At 30.7% G+C, this 19,383-nt stretch overlaps 5 protein-coding genes across 5 annotated transcripts; all 5 read left to right on the top strand.

The window, feature by feature from the left end:
- The first annotated feature begins 72 nt into the window (after positions 1-72).
- On the top strand, positions 73-2,151 carry LOC106694065 (zinc finger and SCAN domain-containing protein 2). The gene is made up of 2 exons (XM_053738317.1): positions 73-615; positions 690-2,151. The coding sequence occupies exon 2, from the start codon at positions 1,513-1,515 to the stop codon at positions 1,972-1,974; it is 462 nt and encodes a 153-aa protein (XP_053594292.1). The 5' UTR covers positions 73-615; positions 690-1,512; the 3' UTR covers positions 1,975-2,151.
- Positions 2,152-3,519: 1,368 nt separating this feature from the next.
- On the top strand, positions 3,520-5,216 carry LOC128667547 (zinc finger protein 497-like). The gene is made up of 4 exons (XM_053737956.1): positions 3,520-3,840; positions 3,891-3,908; positions 3,959-4,149; positions 4,647-5,216. Coding segments are annotated over exons 1-4 (474 nt in total). The 5' UTR covers positions 3,520-3,577; the 3' UTR covers positions 4,649-5,216.
- A 96-nt stretch (positions 5,217-5,312) lies between these two features.
- On the top strand, positions 5,313-7,041 carry LOC128667592 (zinc finger protein 480-like). The gene is made up of 3 exons (XM_053738314.1): positions 5,313-5,926; positions 6,078-6,293; positions 6,679-7,041. Exons 1-3 carry the CDS (start codon positions 5,845-5,847, stop codon positions 6,954-6,956), a joined length of 576 nt encoding a protein of 191 aa, XP_053594289.1. The 5' UTR covers positions 5,313-5,844; the 3' UTR covers positions 6,957-7,041.
- Positions 7,042-7,223: 182 nt separating this feature from the next.
- On the top strand, positions 7,224-11,647 carry LOC103576383 (zinc finger protein 93). Its single transcript, XM_053737954.1, has 6 exons — positions 7,224-7,248; positions 7,298-7,582; positions 8,281-8,565; positions 8,883-9,128; positions 10,479-10,703; positions 11,268-11,647. Exons 1-6 carry the CDS (start codon positions 7,224-7,226, stop codon positions 11,645-11,647), a joined length of 1,446 nt encoding a protein of 481 aa, XP_053593929.1.
- Positions 11,648-17,997: 6,350 nt separating this feature from the next.
- LOC106694064 (pair-rule protein odd-paired-like) lies at positions 17,998-19,344 on the top strand. The gene is made up of 2 exons (XM_014444133.2): positions 17,998-18,325; positions 18,972-19,344. The coding sequence occupies exons 1-2, from the start codon at positions 18,023-18,025 to the stop codon at positions 19,041-19,043; spliced, it is 375 nt and encodes a 124-aa protein (XP_014299619.2). The 5' UTR covers positions 17,998-18,022; the 3' UTR covers positions 19,044-19,344.
- The last annotated feature ends 39 nt before the right edge of the window (positions 19,345-19,383 follow it).

Raw genomic sequence — 19,383 nt, 5'->3', positions numbered from 1 at the left:
TTCAAGCAAAAATCAAATTTCCATCGGCACAACCTAAATGTTCACGGCTTTAGGTTATAGTAAACATTAAAAAAAAAAACGCTATTTTCAATAAACAAAAGTAATAACAAGAAGAAAGAGAAGAAGAATGATATTTTGTCATTGGTTTAGAGAGATTTATTAAGACTTCTGTAGAATTAATCACTGATTTTAAAATTAATAATCAAAAACAGGGTCCCGTAGTATAATTATAAATTTTAGGTTATCGTAATCAGTTAATTGGTGATTTGGGTAAAAAATATTCACATAATTGATACTTAAATAAAAATGTATTGTTGTTTAATGAATTAACCCGGTCCCATATATAATTTTACTCCTTTATTATTATTATTATTATTATTATTATTATTATTATTATTATTATTATTATTATTATTATTATTATTATTATTATTATTATTATTATTATTATTATTATTATTATTATTATTATTATTATTATTATTATTATCACAATCATTTAAACACTGACTTGCTCACTGTACATAAAAAATATAAAAAAAATGGTAAATCGACACTGAAGATCAGCTTGAAGACCATCACTCCAAGATACCATCTATCACTATTACCGTAGCCGTAAGAAAATATTACAACAACTTGAAGATTAATAGGCCTTAAATGGTAATCGAGGCTATCTCTCGTGTTTTCAGACACATCTCCAAGGCTGATGTACTCAATCGGTGGAATTCACGGCAGCATATTCAAGCTGGAGAAACCATTTCCTTGTCATAAGTGTGGCAGAGCCTACCGGAACAAGGGCAGTCTGAAGCGACATCTTCACGACGAGTGTGGGAAGCCGCCGCAGTATATCTGCAGCATCTGCGAGAAGGGGTTCAAGCAGAAGGCCAATTTCCAAAGACACAACGCCACCATCCATGCTCATCTCTTCTCCCAAACGCCTTAATAATATACACTAACTTAGACATAAATATATAAATATATATATATATATTTATATGAAAATATAAATATTGTTAACTTTGTCTCACACTTACGAGTGCATTCAATAGCCAGGCAATTAATCACTATCCATACAATATTAATCAGTGTAATATCTAATCACCCCAATTATGCAATTAAAGATATACAATTACCCACAATACTCTCAATAATCATCAATAATTATAATATTTAAAACAGTAGTTACAAATGCAACCCTTCAGACAATTACTTCAATAAATAAACAAATTGTTATTAAATCTATAAAAATATTATCTTTGCTCAATTATTTTATAAATTAAGCTTTTGTTAATTGAAATCAAATGCATGGAATTATTTTTTTTAACTCATGTAAATCCCATGTGGGATTAATGAAAAAATGTATTGATAAATAAATTGTGTTTGATTTCAGAGCCGGCTCCGAAAATTGAACCCATTGAAGTGGAAGCGGACCCTTTGTTGGGAGAGTCGAGAACAGTGACGACAGAGGCGCCATCTCTTGAGCCGATAGTGAGTGTAGACACCAGCGAAACAATGCCGGCTGTTGATAATTTTGAAAACTCGGCTTCTTTTGCGGAAGAAAACGAATCCGATGAGTCTGACCACGCGGAAACGGAAGCGAATGAGGAAGACGACCTGACGATAAATCTTCAGAAGATAACGGCGTCTTTGGATCCTCAAGATCCGCTTGAAACTCCTGGCTCTTGTCTTGATGACATCACGTACCTGGACGATGGGGGAGATGAGGACGGCGATGAGGATCCTGATGACCCTTCGACTTCTAAATCGAAGAAACGGAAGAATAAGAAACATGTCTGTCCTCAGTGCGATCGACGGTACTCTAATAAGAGTACTTTGAACCGACATCTGCGTGAAGAATGTGGGAAGAAACCTCAATACACTTGTCGTTATTGCCAGAAATCCTTTAAACAAAGGTCCAATTTTCAACGACACATCTGGACTATTCACGGCTGTTTGCTCACTTCGATTGCTTAATTTTTTTTTTCATTGTGTTATTAATTATTTAAACTTTTTTTATTTCTTTATTAGACTATTTAATATTGTGCTCATTAATTATTTAAATGCGCACTAACGAATTAGCCTTTAGTATTAAAACCTTTACAATATTTTTTAATTTATTTGTAAGAAGAAATAAAATAAACTTCATATTTTTTATGAATTTATGTATTTATTTATTGAATTTTTTTTTTTTAATTAAAAATTAATCGAATTGATTCTAATTATTTTTTTTTTCTAGATCAATTTTTCACAGAAGAAGAAAAGAAGAAAATGAATTTATAAATATAAAGTATAAGAAATATGTCTAAAAATAAAATGTAATTTTAACTTCCATTTTGTTTTAAGAAGAAATTGTTTGATTGGATTTAGTGTCGCTTATTATTAAATTTTTAATGTTATAGATTACAGGAATATCTTGACGACAACTAAACAAGAAGCTTGTCACTGCAAGGACTGCACGGGCTGGGAAGAAGACAACAAGTGGAACATAACCAATATTGTAAGTTACTCAAAGAAGAAACGTAAAAGCAGAAAGAATACATTGGTGACCAAAACCGTTCGACGTAAGAAGAAATCATTGAACCCACTCAGGGTTCAGCGTCCCAGGAAGAAACCTGACCCCGCTGAGTTCATGTGTCATCAGTGTAACAGTAAATTCACCCTGAAGTGGGTTCTGCTCAATCATTTAGCTACAGTTCATAAAAAATTGTCTTCTTTGCGGCAACTTAAGGACGAGCCTAAAGAAGAACCTCAAGATCCTAAAGAAGATGAACATTTTGTTAAAGAAGAACCTCTTGATGTCCTTGATAATTATTCTTTTTACTAATTGGAGAAGAATTTAATTTAAACCTTTCTGTACCAAATTTACTTTTTGTACCCAGTAAAAAATATTAAAAAGACTTACTTAGGATTTTGTTTGTTTGTCAGATTTATTTTCAATAATTTTATTGTAGTAGGACGGAAATTAGGACATTCCGTCGATTGTCTGCACGAGCCAAAGGCTAGTGCGGCAAACGTCGATTGGAACGCCCTAATTTCCTTTGGTTCTGTTATTTTGAGGTTAAGCGAAACTTTTGTCCCTCTAAAAACGGCAGGAATTCAAAATTCTGCAGATATGAAGAAAAATGTAAATTTTTTCTGTAAATATGTTAAGGAATTTTGTAAAAGGTTAAAATGTTATTGATGAATATTCTCTTATTTTTTCAGGTGTACTGAGTACAGATTATTATAAGCGGGTGGGAAAACACAGATGTCGCCGATGTGGAAAAGAGTACAGATGGATGCAGTCATTAATAAGGCATGAAAAAGAAGAATGCGGTAAGGCGCCGCAACATCCGTGTCCATTTTGTGGTATAAGGATGCGACATAATTGGATACTGAAAAAACATATATTAAATTTACACCAATTTATACAATAACCTTAAAAATATATAAATTAATTTTCAAAATTATTGTAATTGAATTTGTCATAAATATTTATTAATAAATAAATTGTAAATATAATTTTTTGTAAAATTGAACTGTCAAATTTATTAAAATTTTTCTTTTAATCGCAACTTTTGCTTTTTTTTTTTTTTTAATGGAAGTTAATTTTATGTTCGCAGATAACCCGAGGTCGAATTACCACAAACGATACCGTGGAAAATATTCTTGTGACAATTGTGGTAAAAAATACACATGGAAGCCGTCGCTGACGAGACACAAACGGGAAGAATGTGGCAAAGATCCGCAATTCGCATGCCCACTTTGTAATCTTAAGATACGAAGAAGCGGAGTTTTGAGACAGCACTTAATCCACGTGCATCAATGGACGTCTTTTAATGAAAACTCATATTTATTTTAACTATTGTAGTTTTTTTTTTTTTTATTTTAATAAATTTAAAAATACAAAGTCTTTATATTTTTATTTGGTCATCGAACTTTTCGTTGTAAAATTTTATAAAATCTTTTACTAACCCAGGGTGTTATTATTTTCAGGTGATCGTCCTTACTCGTGTGATATCTGCGGCAGGGCTTATGTGTGGAGAGAATCATTAAGGCAGCATCGAAGACTTGAATGTGGAATTCAACCGAAATTTGCGTGTCAGTATTGCGGTAGACCCTTTAGACATAAACATCATTTGAAAGAACATTTACGACGGAAGCATCAATGTAATTTTTAAGATTTCTTTTAATAATAAATTGAAAATCAATTCATAAAAAATCCCAATTTATTTGCAGAATTTTTGGGAAATCCGGAAAAAATTTTTTCTCATTTTTTGCAATGACTCAGAAACTAAGTGACCAATTGACTTAAAAATTTATCAGACTGTAAATTTTGATCAGCTTTTGAATTTACCGCCGAAATTATTCAAATCCGTAGACCCGTTTGAAAGATATCGTGAGTGCGTACACCGAAACGTACAAACGCAAAACAATTCCTTCTGAAAACCATCTTATATATTTTTTTATAAGTTATAAGTAGATTATTCATCAACATTAGGGTTTTCGAAATAAAAATCGACAGTTAAAAATTTTTGTTTCTCAGATTTGAAAATTTTCTATGTTTAGATTCCGTAGAGAAAAATTGAAAATTTGAATGTAATTTTGAAATATTTTTTGTTGAAAAAATATGTATTATATATTTTTGTAAATATTTATGATTTCAGAGTCTCAAAATCTTGAAAAATCTCATATTTGTGACAAGTGCGGTCGGCAGTATATGCGCAAAGTTGCACTAAATCACCACAAACGTTACGAATGTGGTATCGAGCCTCGTTTCTTCTGCAACTTTTGCGGCCGTAAATTCAAGCACAAACATCATCTTCAGAAGCATTATCGTGGAGTACATAATTACCACACAGAAATGAACAAAAAATTTTTATATTAAAAAAAGCAATTACTTAATTAGTGACTTCAAATTTTCTTAATAAATTATGAAATTAAATATATGCATGTTTTTTTTTTTATTACTAACCAATAAAAGTGTCACTAAATATAACCGTTAAATAAGTAATTAAATGTTCAATATTTTAAAAATAATTAACATTTATAATTTTTTTAAAATTACAGAATTCGTAGCATCTTCAGTTTTTCCATGTCGCCGGTGCGGCCGATTGTTTCTCAACAAGAAAACGATGTGGAATCACTTGACAATTTGCGGAAAGGATCCACAATATCCGTGTGAAACTTGTGGCAAGCGTTTTAAACACAAGCATCATTTAACGAAACATTTGAATAGTGCTAAGCATAAAATATATGGAAATTTACCTTTACCCGATTCGTTCGACTTTAAAGATACTAAAGAATGGTTTTTACCATAAAATTTATTTAATTGTAATATATAAAGTCGAATTCCATTAATTCGGACATTAAGTCTACCGGGGATCTGAAATTTCCTGGGAATTCTCCTTTAGATGTCAAGCTACAGCGCATGCGCTCTTATATTGACATGAATATGCGTCCATATGTACACAGAACATGCAAATGTAAAGCTTCGGGTGGGAGAACGTAACGTAGTGGGGGGTCACGATAAAGGGGAAGTTCCGACGTAATGGAATCCGACGTTATTTATTTGTCTAGACAATTTAATTATAGATTTGGCTGTACGTTTTTTAAATAAATATTTATGTTTGTTGATAACACTCATACTGCTGTACTAATTACTGATAATTAAAATTTATTTTTAATTAGGGCTATAATTGGATTTTAATTTTTATAAATTTTTTAAAATAACAATAAGTCAATTTTATTTTTTTCAGACCCAAGTAAAAATTGGACATGTTTGCAATGTGGGAAAAGTTACCATTGGCGAGGATCATTAATGACTCACATTAGAGTAGAATGTGGTAAAGAACCGACTTTCGAATGTGTAATTTGCGGAAGAAAATTCAAATACAAACATCGATGGCAGTATCACATAATGTCTGTGCACCGCATGAAAGTTTGAGTGAATAGTTGTATTTTTGTAATTGAAAATTAATAAATAATTTTTATTTGATAATTAGTATTCATTTTTTACTGGTGGAATTTTGTGGATGCTGATTTTTTTTGTATTTCTATGAAAATTAGACTGACAAATATATTATTTTATGTTGCAGCGCGGAGGGTATCTGAGAGGAAGTTCAAGACTTCTAGTCCTCGTCTTCTTAAGCCGGTGATATTTAAATGCTCGAAATGTGAGAAAAGTTATCAGAGACAAACTTCGCTGAGGAGACATTTGAAACTTGAATGCGGAGTGGAACCCAAGCAAGTTTGTTTTTACTGCGGGAAGAAATTTATCCATAAGTTCAATCTTTCTCAACATTTTAAATCGTGTAAAGGCAAAATATAGAAACTCTACTAAATTTTAAGCAATAAAATTATATTTTAGCCCAAAATAAAAATCCCGAAACCCGACTTTAATATTTTTCATTAAATTAATAAAAAAAAAACAAAATTAGGTATCATTTGAAAATATTTGAATCTCGCGCCATTTCAATTTAAATTATTTTGTTTTAAAAATAATCTAAGGTCTTTTATAATCATATATACTAATTATTAAATGTAATGAATACTAAAAATAAAATAAAATAAATGTAAAAGAATGTAAATATATATATATATATATTTTTTTTTTGATTAATTAATAGATTTGTTACTAATAATTCGATCAAAGAATGCTGTGATTTTTTTTCTAACAGTTGTGCTTTTTTGTTACAGATTTCTTCTGGAACACGATGGACAGCTACGAGGGAACATCCGGCGAAGATAAATCGTCTGAAAGCTGTAATTTTTACAACCCAAGTTATAAGTTTATCTGCCCGAGGTGTGGGAAAACTTATAAAAGCGCGGGATCGTTGTCGCGGCACAGACACTATGAGTGCGGAATAGAACCCAAGGAAAAGTGTAATCTCTGTGGGAAGAAATTCCCACATAAATTTAAATTAACGCGGCATTTGGTGTCGTGTAAAGCGAAGCAGAAGTTTGATTGGAAATAGAAAATTAATATTTATGTTTTGTAATTTTATTAATTAAATGAATTAAGTGTACGAAAATAATCGTTTAATAAATTACTTAAGTGACCGATTGATTAATTATTTAAATTAATAGATTTCTCAACGATAATTAATTTATATATTTCTTCTGCTATTCTTCTTTGTGACTCATGGTCTCACTTGGCTACTGATTACTTGAGCACGCGCCTGAAAAACTCGTGTATTCTTTTAATTATTTATAATTAATTGTAACAATAATTACAATAAATAATGATGATAATTATAACAATAGTAAGTAATGTGTGTAATAATAAACTGACTGATTATTTAAATATTTGTTTCAGATATCGAGGAATTTTTGGCGGTATCGCAGTCGTCCTCAGACGCGGAAGATAATTATTCACAAAATCTTCTTGGTGTCGCGTACAAAACTTCGGTTAATGAATCAAAAGAAGTGCGAGATCGTGATGGAAAATATGTCTGTACAAAATGTGGCAAATCTTATATCGCTGCGACATCTCTGAGTCGGCACAAACGTCTCGAGTGTGGCGTCGATCCATCTGAGAAATGTCACATTTGTAACAGACGATTCAGACACAAATTTGTTCTTACTGCTCATAGACAAAATTGTGAGAAAAAACGACTCGGCATTGAGGTTATTCAAATAATTAAAAAAAAATAATCGTTATTTTAATTCATTACATTTTTCCATTGTTATCAATATTTTTTTTTTACTTATTGAAGGTGTGCCAAATAATTTTTAAACTGAACCAGCGATGACATTTCGAGTGTTTGTATTGCCTGTCCTTACGTGAGTGTCATCGCCATTTTGTTTTCCATCTACGAGTAGAGAAAACAAAATGGCATGGCGCCCAATCCATTAGCGCGGTAAATTCAAACGTTAAATTTAAAATTTGAATTGAATAATTTAAATTTTCTAATTATTCAATTCGAATATTAATATTTGGTTTTATACAATTAATTTATAAGTACGAATTACTCGCACACACTTACTACTTATTATTTTATTTTTGATCAAAAATATGTTAAGTTTTTTATACAATGCTTTTTTTTGTATGTAATTATTGCAAAAATAAATAAATATTTTTATTGATATGGGTTATTATTTTTGAATAATTTAATGTTTTTTCAGCTATCAAATAATGAAAAAATTTCTTATATTAACTCTCTTTTCTACTAAAAAAATCATAACTAACAACTATTTCTTCAACTGGTGATTCGTTTACTCGCAAAAAAAAATTAACCTCAAAATAGAAACAGTAATTAAATTAAATGAATGAGAATAAGAGTAAATTAAATTTTGCAGCATTTAGAATTGATGCGGTCTGGAGCATGAACCATCAAATATTCATATCATCGGAACGAGGAATAGAGCAAATCAATCAAACGACCGCGGGAAATCAATCAGCTTCAATGATACCGGTTCATAGTTACGAAACACGTAACGTTAAGAAACGAACCGTCAGTGGTTCAAACCCGCTAACGTCCGTTATGCCCCATGTTTGCGAAAAATGTAACAAAGGATTTCGGCACCGCAGTCACATGCGACGTCATCAACTTCTGTGCGGAAATGCACTGAGACCTTACTCTTGTGAATTGTGCAATCGCGCCTTCCGTCGGCAGGATTACGTCAAACAACACTATGAGATGTGCAAAAAAAAATATGACAGAGGGCTTTCTTTTCTTAGAAATTTTAATCACTAGTATTTTGTATTCCATGTTTTTGAATAAAAATTTTGTTCTATTCTTCTAGAAATTTTTTTTTCATTATTTCTTTTTATTACATAGAAATTTAAAGTCAAATTTAAGTTTATGTAGAATTAGAATTAGAATTAGAAATGTTTGTTAGTCAATAAGTTTAAAAATATCCAGAGCAAATACTAATAGATAATTTTCTTTTTTTTTCAGTTTACAATTTGGACCCATTTGCTGTAAGTTATGCGACGACATCCCAATGGTTTGAACCTCCAATGGTGAATGAAAAAAATTTGACGTGTCATTTGTGCCAAAAAAACTTTCTGTCACAGAAAACTCTGCTGAAACATATTAACTCGATGTGCGGTACCAATAACACCCAAACATATGAATGTGAAAAATGCGGTAAACTATTTGGCAGGCGCGATAATATGAAACGTCATTATGATTTGTGTGGAAGTAATAAAAGATATACGTGTTTTAAATGTAAGAAAAAGTTCAAACGCAAGGATTATATGAAAGTACATTATCTTACGTGTAAAAAATTGATTAATGGAGAAAAGTATCGATAATGAGTTTTTAAATGGTAATAAAGTATATAATGAAGATGTCTAATTGTCCATATATAGCGATTTTATCCGCACATTAATATTTTATGCCATGTAGGGAAGTCTTATAAACCCTGATAGCCAAATTGACACGTGTCACATATTATACATTTGTATGCCTGTGCGCATGCGTGTAATTTACTCTTTAGGAAAAGTTGCATTCAAAATGTCCGAATTAATGGAATTCAACTGGAACTTTTGTTTCTTAAACATTTTTCCAAAAACTTTAAGAATGTGGCCGTAAATTTACACAAACTTATGGTTCATGTTGTACTCATATTGTAGTCAAAACTTGAAAAGTGAAAACTGTGTAGACTTGATCAAAAATAATGAACAATAAGTTTTCAAAAAAATGCAGCTATCAGGGATAATTTTCATTACTAATACACTAACTAATGATTATAATTTCAAATAAGCGGTAATTCAAATATTTTATTGTGAGGTTAGGAAGCTAATTTTAGCTCGTGAAAATGTACGACAAGATGGCTGACATGGACGCACAAAAATTTTATATGATCAAAAGGTTTAGAGAAAAGTTCAAGTTATTAAGTCACTATCAGAGCATTTTTTTCAAAAAACTGTCAAAGTTACTGACATTTTAATTCAATAAAATGTAGACTTTTAGAATTTGATGAAAAATTTTATTTGTTTTCAAAGTATACGAAAGCCGAAAGTTGGGTTCGATTCTAGCTCATGGTAATTTAAAAAATAAATAAAAAAAGCCAATGATCTTGTAACGGTATTTACAAAAATTTCTTTTTAATATTTTTATCACTAGATATTTAATAAAAAAAAATTATATGCGTTTGTCATAAAAAAAAAAAAATATATGGAAATTTCGGTATTCATAAAAATCATTTAATTTTAAGGTATTGTATTTTATTGTATTGTCGACATTAAAAAAAATAAAAATTGATGTACGCACAGAAAAAAATGATTTCTCGGTGTGAGAAAAATTTTCCATTATGAATTAAAGACAAAAATTTTTGGGGCCGAGTTTGAATTTTTGGCGCCAAGAAATACTTTTTTTCTGTGGCAAATTGATGAGTGATTATATGATTTAATAAAATATGTATGGTTTAATAAAAAAAAAAGTAACTGTATATTTCATTTTATTTTCCATTAATGAAATTTTGTCTTCCTTAAATAATTTCATTAATAATTTGCGAATAAATACTGACAGTAATTTTTTTTTTTTCAGCTTCAATGTTCACTGATTGGAGTATAAAGAAAGAGCATGTGGAAGATGATACTGAGTATTCGAGCGAGCTGGGAAATCAGTCAATAAGTTTGGAGAAAAAGCGACGTGGGCGAAAGTGCAAATTGAGCTTAAATTTTATTTGCAATGCATGTGGTAACAAATACGCGCGATTAAGTTGCTTGAGACGGCATCACAAAGAGTGCTTTCAAGAACCGACACTTCAGTGTATCATTTGCGAGCAGAAATTTTTTCGGAATTATCAGCTTAATGCTCACATGAAACAATGCATTAGAAGAATTTAATTATTCATATTTATTTTATTTACAAATTTAAAATATTATAAATTTTGAAATTCGCTGTAGCGAAAATATTTAAAACGAATTATCATATATGATATATATACATATATATACACAGAAAAAAAAATTTCTCGGCGCATGATAAATTTTTCATTAAAAATTGAAATAAAAAATTTTTTCCGTAAGAAAATTTTTTTTTTTCAAATCTTGGGATGGGTAAAAATTAAATAAATTTATATATTAATTGTTATCAATAAAAATTCTATAATATTAACTGTTACCAATAAACCAAAAAAAAATTACAAATTGTTACAAAAATATTTAAATAAAATATTAATAATTTATTTTAATTATCAAAAACTGTAAATAATACTAAAATATTTTTTTTCAAGCTTAACACATCATAAAATGAAAAAAAAAAAAAAAAAAAAAAAATGATGAACAATTTACTAAGACCGACTTTTACTAACAAAAATAAAAAATTTTTCAGATACTAAAATATACAGAAGACAAAGAATTAACGAGATGAACTACTTTCTGTACCCGGAGTTGAATTACCAGAGCAACGACATCGAGATGCTGCAAGCCAATGACGCGATAAGTATTCTGAGGAGAGACCAGAAGCTAAGACTGCACTTTTGCAGCGGGTGCGGAAGATCTTACACGAGAGTGGACAGTTTGAAAAGGCACCAGCTCAAGTGCAGCGAGTACTTGACCAGTTCGTTGCAGGACAACTTGCCCGGGCGCAACGACGACCGGGAATATTTTTGCGAGAACTGCGGGAAGAGTTACAGAAGACGGGACACGTTGCAGAGACACCAGAGGCTCGTTTGCTATCGCGACAGAGTTTTCGGTGATAGAAAAAGATGAAGTAATTCAATAACCGCAATTTTATGGACAGAAATATATCATTATTATTATTATTATTATTATAGATACTGATAATAAATAAATTATAATTAATTATAGTTGGATTTAATAAAGAGGGATTTAGTTGGCTATAAAAATTGTAAATTTTAATCATTAGCGAGACTGCTTTTTATTTTTTCTGATAATGTTTTAGTTTAAGTTTTTTTTTTCTTGACTAATGAGGTCGTGATGTTGATGATTGCAGGGAGGCTGCAGTATGACAACCGGTGGTTGATGAAGACGGAAGACTTTGGGGACTGCGATGCTCCTGATGGGCCGCTAATGTTTGAGGAACAAGTCGAGCTCAGGAAAACCGCGACGAGTGGGTTTGCGACGAAAGTCCTGGCGAAAAGTATAACTTTTGAGTCGCCGTCTGTCGAGAAGCAGCCGCAGCCCATGTATATATGTAGCGTTTGCGGAAAGAGGTACAAGTGGGTGGACAGCCTGCGAAGGCACCAGCGAGTCGAGTGTGGGAACAAGGAAAGAAGATTTTCTTGTAATTCGTGCAGTAGGAAATTTAAGTATCGATACGAACTTAGGAAACATATATCTGCTTATCATTGATGTTTATTAGATATATTGAACTGTCATTTGAATATCGATTGTATTATCAATTTGTTAATTTCTTGTGTATGCAGTGGCTTAATAAATTTTTTTTTATTAAAAAATACTTGGGTAAATTTCTATAAATTTGGCCCGATGATTGATTGGAAGTATGAGTATGAATAGATTTACCCACTTGTAATTATTGTGTTTTGATTTCAGGGGATTGGTTGAAGATTGAGCGTTATGTCTGTAAATACTGCGGTGGTGATTTTGGATGGAGATTCGAATTGCAAGAACATCTCAAATTAAACTGTATAATTAAAAAGCTCAGACGATGAAGATAACTTTTTATTTTTTATTTGATAAATTTATACAGTTAATAAAAAAGAATGAAAAATTAAGTGTTGAGTATTATCCTGTTATCGTTTTTAGTTATTCGTGCTTCCTGGTGAATGGTATATGTGTATTTGTCTTGTCTCATCCAGGAATTGTTGAAGAAGAATAATAATAACAGTTGTAATTGACGCGAGAATATTTTTTTGTTTGTTGACTTTCTTAGAGCTTGGCCAGTCACCGGAAATGGCAATCGAGTGGTACTATCAATACCAGAGTCTATATCTCCGTCTGGTAGCTGAGCAGAAAATCACCGGAACTCATATTGCTCCAACGGATCAGCTTTCGCTAATGGATCATCTGTCTATGGAGCAGCCTCTGGAAAATTCGTCAGACTTGGCCGGCAAATCGAGTTCTCCTTCGAGTTACTTCTGTCCGAAATGCGGCAACAATTACTCGCGACTTCACTCACTAAACCGGCACATTAAATTCGAGTGCGGGGTCGAGCCGCAGTTCGAGTGTCCCCTGTGCCATAAAAAATCTAAACACAAGCATAATCTTCTGCTCCACATGCGCACGCACCAAAAGCATTAACGTCCTAAAATCTGTACCAATCTTCCAATCTATTGTTACATACCTCTATTATAGTTTATATTACGTTACTTTTGTATTTAATGGTCTGTAATAATCTTCGGTAAGACTTAATTTACAATATTAGATTATATTGTAGTGCCATATATTTTTATTCAGGGCAATAATTTCTAAATATAAAAAATTTATTTAGGAATTAAAAATGATTGCTATTGAACCGAAAATGAACAAACGAACGTAGGAAAGTATTAAATTTAATTTAATGGACAATAATTATAGAGAAACAAATAGTCTGATATGATAGACAGAGTTTATATTAAATATTATTAATTATAAATTTAATAAATTGTTAAACCGTATGATGAAACAAAAAAAAACTCAAAAAATAAAACAAAGATGTCCTGTATAATTTTTGAATAAATATTATAAAGACGTAACTCTTATTGAGTTAATTTATCTGCTCGCATGATCTCAAGTAAATCACTAGTGACTAGAACTGCATCACTATTTATTTTTTTTTTCTAATTACGCTTTCAAATAAACTGTCACCATTTAATTAAATAATAAATACAAGCTGGACTATCGGGCTTGAAAAACCAAACGGTCAGTTCACAAAAAGAGAGTTTATTTTTTTGTTACAGTTTGGAGCCTGATACCAGGAGCCATCGAGTCTACGCCATCTGCTTACGGACCTTTCTCGTGTCCTAAATGCACGCGGAGTTATTCACACAAGTGCAATCTCACGAGACATCTGAGACTCGAGTGCGGGGTCGGCCCGAGATATCAATGCTCCAGATGCAAGAAGAGATTCAAGCATCGACATCACCTTCGTGACCACGAAAAGCTTCATACTTACAATTATGACTTTGACACTCATATATAGTTATTTATTATATCTGTAGTTTTGTACAGTGACATGTGATAGGCACGCAAATTTTCATATACAAATCAATGCAATTAAATAATCGATACCTCAAACGCGTGCCAATATAAAATAGATTCGACTTTTTTTATTTAAAATGAAATATTTATTTGTAATCTATCAAATTAATATTTATAAAATTTAATTAGTGTAATTTAAGAACAAAAAATAAATAATTATTTGAGTAAAATAATTTTTGAATTTTTTATAAATTTCAAAAATTTTATTTTTTATTTTTCCATAAACTTATTAATTAATTTTTTTTTTAATTACAGAATGTTTCGGAGCAAAAATACGGAATTATTCAAAAAATCAAAATTATTCAAAAAAATTTTTTTTTTTTAAATACGGCTTTCCTTCTCTGTCATCTGCATGTCTCTTGAACCCGCGACTAAAAAAAACAAAATCGAATTTGAATTTATTAAAAATAAGTTTTACAAATTTTGAATATTTATTAATAAAAATTACTAATATTATCATTGTTCAATTTTCTAGATGAATTCGGTGAAGATCCGCTGAGTACTGTGGTACTGGAAGACTTAAAAAGCAGTTTTCCCTGTCAGTTCTGCTACCGTACGTTCGCCCACCGCGGCGGCCTAGAACGTCATCAGCGAAAGTTTTGCGTCTTTTGTCCATCCTCACGGTGTTTCCGGTCTAAAAAATACCCATATGTATGCGTGTCTTGTAGCATCTGCTACATGAAGAAGTGGATGCTTGAAAAACACTTGAGAGAAGACTGCGGGAAAATTCACCAGTGCAACTTATGCGGTTCGGTCTTCAGATACTTCGCCAGCCTGCGCGTTCATCTAAAACGCTCGTGTAAAGTCAAGAAGTTCGATAAACTTAAATAATAATAATAATAATAATAATAGTAATTTTTAATTAAGTAGTAATTAATAAATTACTAAATTATTTTTGAATATTAAATATAAAAAAAATAATTTTTGAATGATATATTTTTTGATCAAAATCTATTTAATAGATTGAAAATATTTGTACGAAAAACACTAAATCATATTTTTTAAAATTTCATTTAATAAATCAGTGAATAAACACAATTTATTTTATTTTTATTTTTATTATTAAGAATATTTGAATTTATTAATTTTTTCATTGAAAGCTAGAGGGCAGGCCACGAGATGAGAAGTTTGCCGCGCGAGCCGAAGGCTACTGCTGCCAACAAAAGTTCATCACACCCGATTTGAATTATTTTTTTTACTATAATTTAAATAAAATTGTCTACTTACCGAATATTGTCACTAATAACAACAAAAATTAATTTTTACTATCGAAATAAATTATTTTTTTTTTTTTTTTAGGTTACGATGCCGCGGGAGTGCAAAAATTTTATTATGATAAGAACTGCTGGAAAATTTACGCAAATCATTACAAATTAAATATTACCCATGGAACTGGAAGTTCTTTGCGTTTTAAATGCATGTATTCTTCTTATCAATGCACAAACAAAATGTACAAAAACATTGCCGCCGAATTGATTCTGAAAAAGAAGAAATACTTATTGATATGTTTAAACTTAATATGTAATTTTTAAAATAAAAATATCAGATAATAAGTATTGAATAGTTTTTTAATTATTTTTCGCAATTTCAAGAATTGATGATTGATTTTCTATCGATTTTAAATGAAGAATATTTTAATAACTATTTTACTTTTTTTGTTTCAGGTTATGACCTCGCGTATATGATGATGCCGCCACCTGCGCGGCCTGGGTTCAATTGTAAGCCTTTTTCGAGCAACCATGGGGTTAAAGTCGGACGTTTTCCATGTCCGAATCCAAACTGCAAAAGTGTTTTCAAAGAAAAACGTCATTTAGGAACGCATATTAATTATCACTGCGGAAAACCCCCGCGTTTTCAGTGTCCGTACTGCGATTACCGGTCGCACTTGAAGACTAATGTTAAAATTCACGAACAAAAACGGCATCCGGGTCAAGAAGTTTGGGTCGCTGAGCGATATAGATAAAAAACATTTTTTTTAAAATACATGGGTGCATAGATATAGAAGCAAAATATCTCATCTAATAATACTTTTGTGAACAAAAAAAAATTTTTTTAAATATTTATGTACAATAATAAATTTATATATTTAATAGAAACAAAAATTGTAACTGGTCCAAATAAATGAAATTTTATCTTTAATTAAATTTTTTAATAATACATTTTGAATTTTTTTTTCAGGAAAATTTACTGACGGGCTGAAAAATAATCTACTGAAAATATTTTATAGAAAAAAAAATTATTTTCTAAATTAATACCGAAATTTTGCAAAAAAAATGTTTTTTAACAAAACCCGAGAAAAAATCTTTTTGAAAAATGTATTAAAAATTTTTTTAGAAAAATATTTTTTTTTGTAAATAAATACATATATTTGTAAATATATAATTATAAAAAAATATTTAACATTCCATGCACTTAAAAAATTTTTCAAAATTTTTCCAACTTCTTACGCATGACCATTCTTTCAAAATAAAAACTCATTTTTCAGGGAACTATTTGAGGTATTTACTACATACTACACTATTACTTATTTTCTTTCATATTAATGATAACACTGATAATAATTAAAAATAATAACAATAATTAACAAAAAAATTACTTTTGTTTCAGTGTACCATCAAGAGATAATTTTTGCGGAGCCGCATCTCCCAAGACGTAACATATCAGGGCAATCAGCGCGTTATCCCTGCCCGAATTCAAACTGTCGCAGTGTTTTTAATTCATATTACAACTTGCGCAGTCACATAAACAATCACTGTGGCAAGCCGCCGAGATTCAAGTGTCCGCACTGCGATTATCAGACCACGTGGCGCAATGACGTAAAGCGTCACGTCATTAACAAACACCATGACGCCGTTACACCCGTTATCGAACTTTACAAACCCAATTCACTAAAAAAAGACAAATTCATTTGTCCATCGGACAATTGCTACGAACACTTCCGGCATAAAAAAAATTTAATTCATCACTTGCAATATCGCTGTGGCAATTAAACATAATTATAATTAATTAAATATTTCAAAATTTATTATTAAGCAATAAGCACTAAGCAATTTTTGAAAAAGTATTAATTATAAAATACTTGTATCGAAGTATTAAAACAAATCTATTATTAAATAAATAAACTATTAATTAAAATTAACCTCTTTTAACAATTTAATTAATTTATTTGCATGACAAGTAGAAAATTTATTTATTCAAATTAAATGCTGCAATATAAAGCTGAAACTAGCTGCCGTGATAAGTAGCGGCCACGCGAAAAATTGCGTGGCCGCTACTTATTATGGCCGCTAGTTTCAGCTTCATACGCTGCAATAACAATAAAATAATAAAAATATTTACGAATATTTTAAATTTTTGTTTTTCAGATCTTCTCAAAATTAAGGATGAAAAATACGCCTGTTTGAACCCTAATTGCAAGAGTGTTTTTAACGATAAGAGTAATCGTAACAGACATTTTAAACATCAGTGCGGTAAACCTCCGCGTTATAAATGCGGTTACTGTGATCAGCAATCGCACTTTAAGACGAATATTAAGGAACATTGTAAGCGCAGGCACCCCCTATGTGACATAAGTATTATCGAGTTGTATAAGCCCCATATGCTGGGAATTTATTGAGTTAATTATAAAAACTGTTAAAGCAGTATTAATATTGTCATTGTTGTTGTTGTTAAATAAATAAATAATTTTTTAATTTATTTTTTTACTTAAAACCTGTCCTTTGATTACTTATTTTTTAGAATTTTTTCGCGCTTGGGTGCTTAGAGAAACTACTAATTTTTAAATAAATGTCTGCTAGTTATTACTTGGGATTATTTTTAATAAATGTTTGTTTGTGTTCTCAATTTTTTTTTTTTTGTTTGTTTTTACTAACATTAGAATTTTATTTTTCAGAGTTCGCTAATTTTTGGCTGGCGTACAACCAGATGGGACAGGATTTGTCAAATATTCAGATCGGCCCGGCGCAGTACGCGTGCCCGAACCCGAATTGCAATAGAGTTTTTAGCAAAAAGTACAATCGCAATGCCCATGTTAATTTATACTGCGGCAAGCCGCCGAGATTCAAGTGCCCGCACTGCGATTACAAATCGCTGCTCAAGAGAAATATTAAAGATCATGCGCACAGAATTCATTCGGATGTTAATGTTGAGGTTATTGAGCTCTATAACCCCGCAGAATTAGAAAATTCTAGTAGAAATGTCTCTTTGAATAATGTTGTGCAATCAAATGTGAGTATTCGTGGACATTTTTTATTCTCGATTACTTGTCGAGGAAACGCGAGGTCCGAAATTCGAATTCTACTCAGGGTTTTTAATTTTTTTATGTTTTTAAACCCTAGTGGATCCGAATTAATGTAAATTACCGTATTTTACTAAAATTTGGCTGAATTTAACGGCAGATTACAGTAAAATACGGAATTTTGCGGTAGTTTCTCGCAATTTCTGGCATTCTAACCGAAACCCAGTAAAATACTTCATGTTACGGTAAATTACCGTATTTTCTGAAATTTGGCCAACTTTTACGGCAGATTACAGTAGAATACGGAATTTTGCAGTAGTTTCTCGCAATTTCTGGCATTCTAACCGAAACTCAGTAAAATACTCCATCTTACGGTAAATTACCGTATTTTACTGAAATTTGGCTGAATTTTACGGCAGATTACAGTAGAATACGGAATTTTGTGGTAGTTTCTCGCAATTTCTGGCATTCTAACCAAAACACAGTGAAATACTTCACATAACAGTAATATGCCGTAATTTTGGAGTAAATATATATTATTACAGTGATATACTTCAATATTACCGCAAATTTGTGGTAAAATACCGTAATTCGAATCAGTCATGGTTATTAATGAAAATGGATGTTTTTTTTCAGGAGACAGCTGAAACGTTGTGCGAACCGGATGTAAAACCTCTTTTGCTACTGCAAAAACCAAAACTTGAATAAATTGATGTAGCAAACTAATAAATGTGATACTTTTGTTACTTTTACTGCACATCCATAATTACATTAAAAGACTACTGAACTTAATTTATTCTAGTTGCGCATCTTTAAGTTATTTTACATTTAAAAAAATCTCATTAATCTTAATATTAATCTCAAGTTTTCATTAAAAAATTTTCAGTTTTTTTTTAAATTCAAATTATTAATCGACTTACTGAAAGTGAGCGAATTTTTTTTTAAGTTTTTGAGTTCTGCCAAAAATTTTATGTAAGATTTAAACTATAAAGTTAATTTATGGTTTAAAATAAAATTATGAGAAAAAAATTGTATATGCATACATATA

This window comes from Microplitis demolitor, chromosome 4 (genome assembly GCF_026212275.2).
Source record: "Microplitis demolitor isolate Queensland-Clemson2020A chromosome 4, iyMicDemo2.1a, whole genome shotgun sequence".
Lineage (NCBI taxonomy): Eukaryota > Metazoa > Arthropoda > Insecta > Hymenoptera > Braconidae > Microplitis > Microplitis demolitor.
Note: the sequence above shows the minus strand (reverse complement) of the source record. Positions and strands in the feature narration are given on the sequence as shown.

Excerpts from the sequence above, each read along its gene's own strand:
- LOC106694065 (XM_053738317.1), top strand. The coding sequence starts at position 1,513 with ATGCCGGCTGTTGATAATTTTGAAAACTCGGCTTCTTTTGCGGAAGAA.
- LOC128667547 (XM_053737956.1), top strand. The coding sequence starts at position 3,578 with ATGGAAGTTAATTTTATGTTCGCAGATAACCCGAGGTCGAATTACCAC.
- LOC128667592 (XM_053738314.1), top strand. The coding sequence starts at position 5,845 with ATGTGTAATTTGCGGAAGAAAATTCAAATACAAACATCGATGGCAGTA. Across the intron at positions 5,927-6,077 it reads TGCACCGCATGAAAGTTTGA|CGCGGAGGGTATCTGAGAGG; the intron begins GTGAATAGTTGT and ends TTTATGTTGCAG. Across the intron at positions 6,294-6,678 it reads TTCTCAACATTTTAAATCGT|ATTTCTTCTGGAACACGATG; the intron begins GTAAAGGCAAAA and ends TTTTTGTTACAG.
- LOC103576383 (XM_053737954.1), top strand. The coding sequence starts at position 7,224 with ATGATGATAATTATAACAATAGTAA. Across the intron at positions 7,249-7,297 it reads GATAATTATAACAATAGTAA|ATATCGAGGAATTTTTGGCG; the intron begins GTAATGTGTGTA and ends TATTTGTTTCAG. Across the intron at positions 9,129-10,478 it reads TCATTATGATTTGTGTGGAA|CTTCAATGTTCACTGATTGG; the intron begins GTAATAAAAGAT and ends TTTTTTTTTCAG.
- LOC106694064 (XM_014444133.2), top strand. The coding sequence starts at position 18,023 with ATGGGACAGGATTTGTCAAATATTCAGATCGGCCCGGCGCAGTACGCG. Across the intron at positions 18,326-18,971 it reads ATAATGTTGTGCAATCAAAT|GAGACAGCTGAAACGTTGTG; the intron begins GTGAGTATTCGT and ends GTTTTTTTTCAG.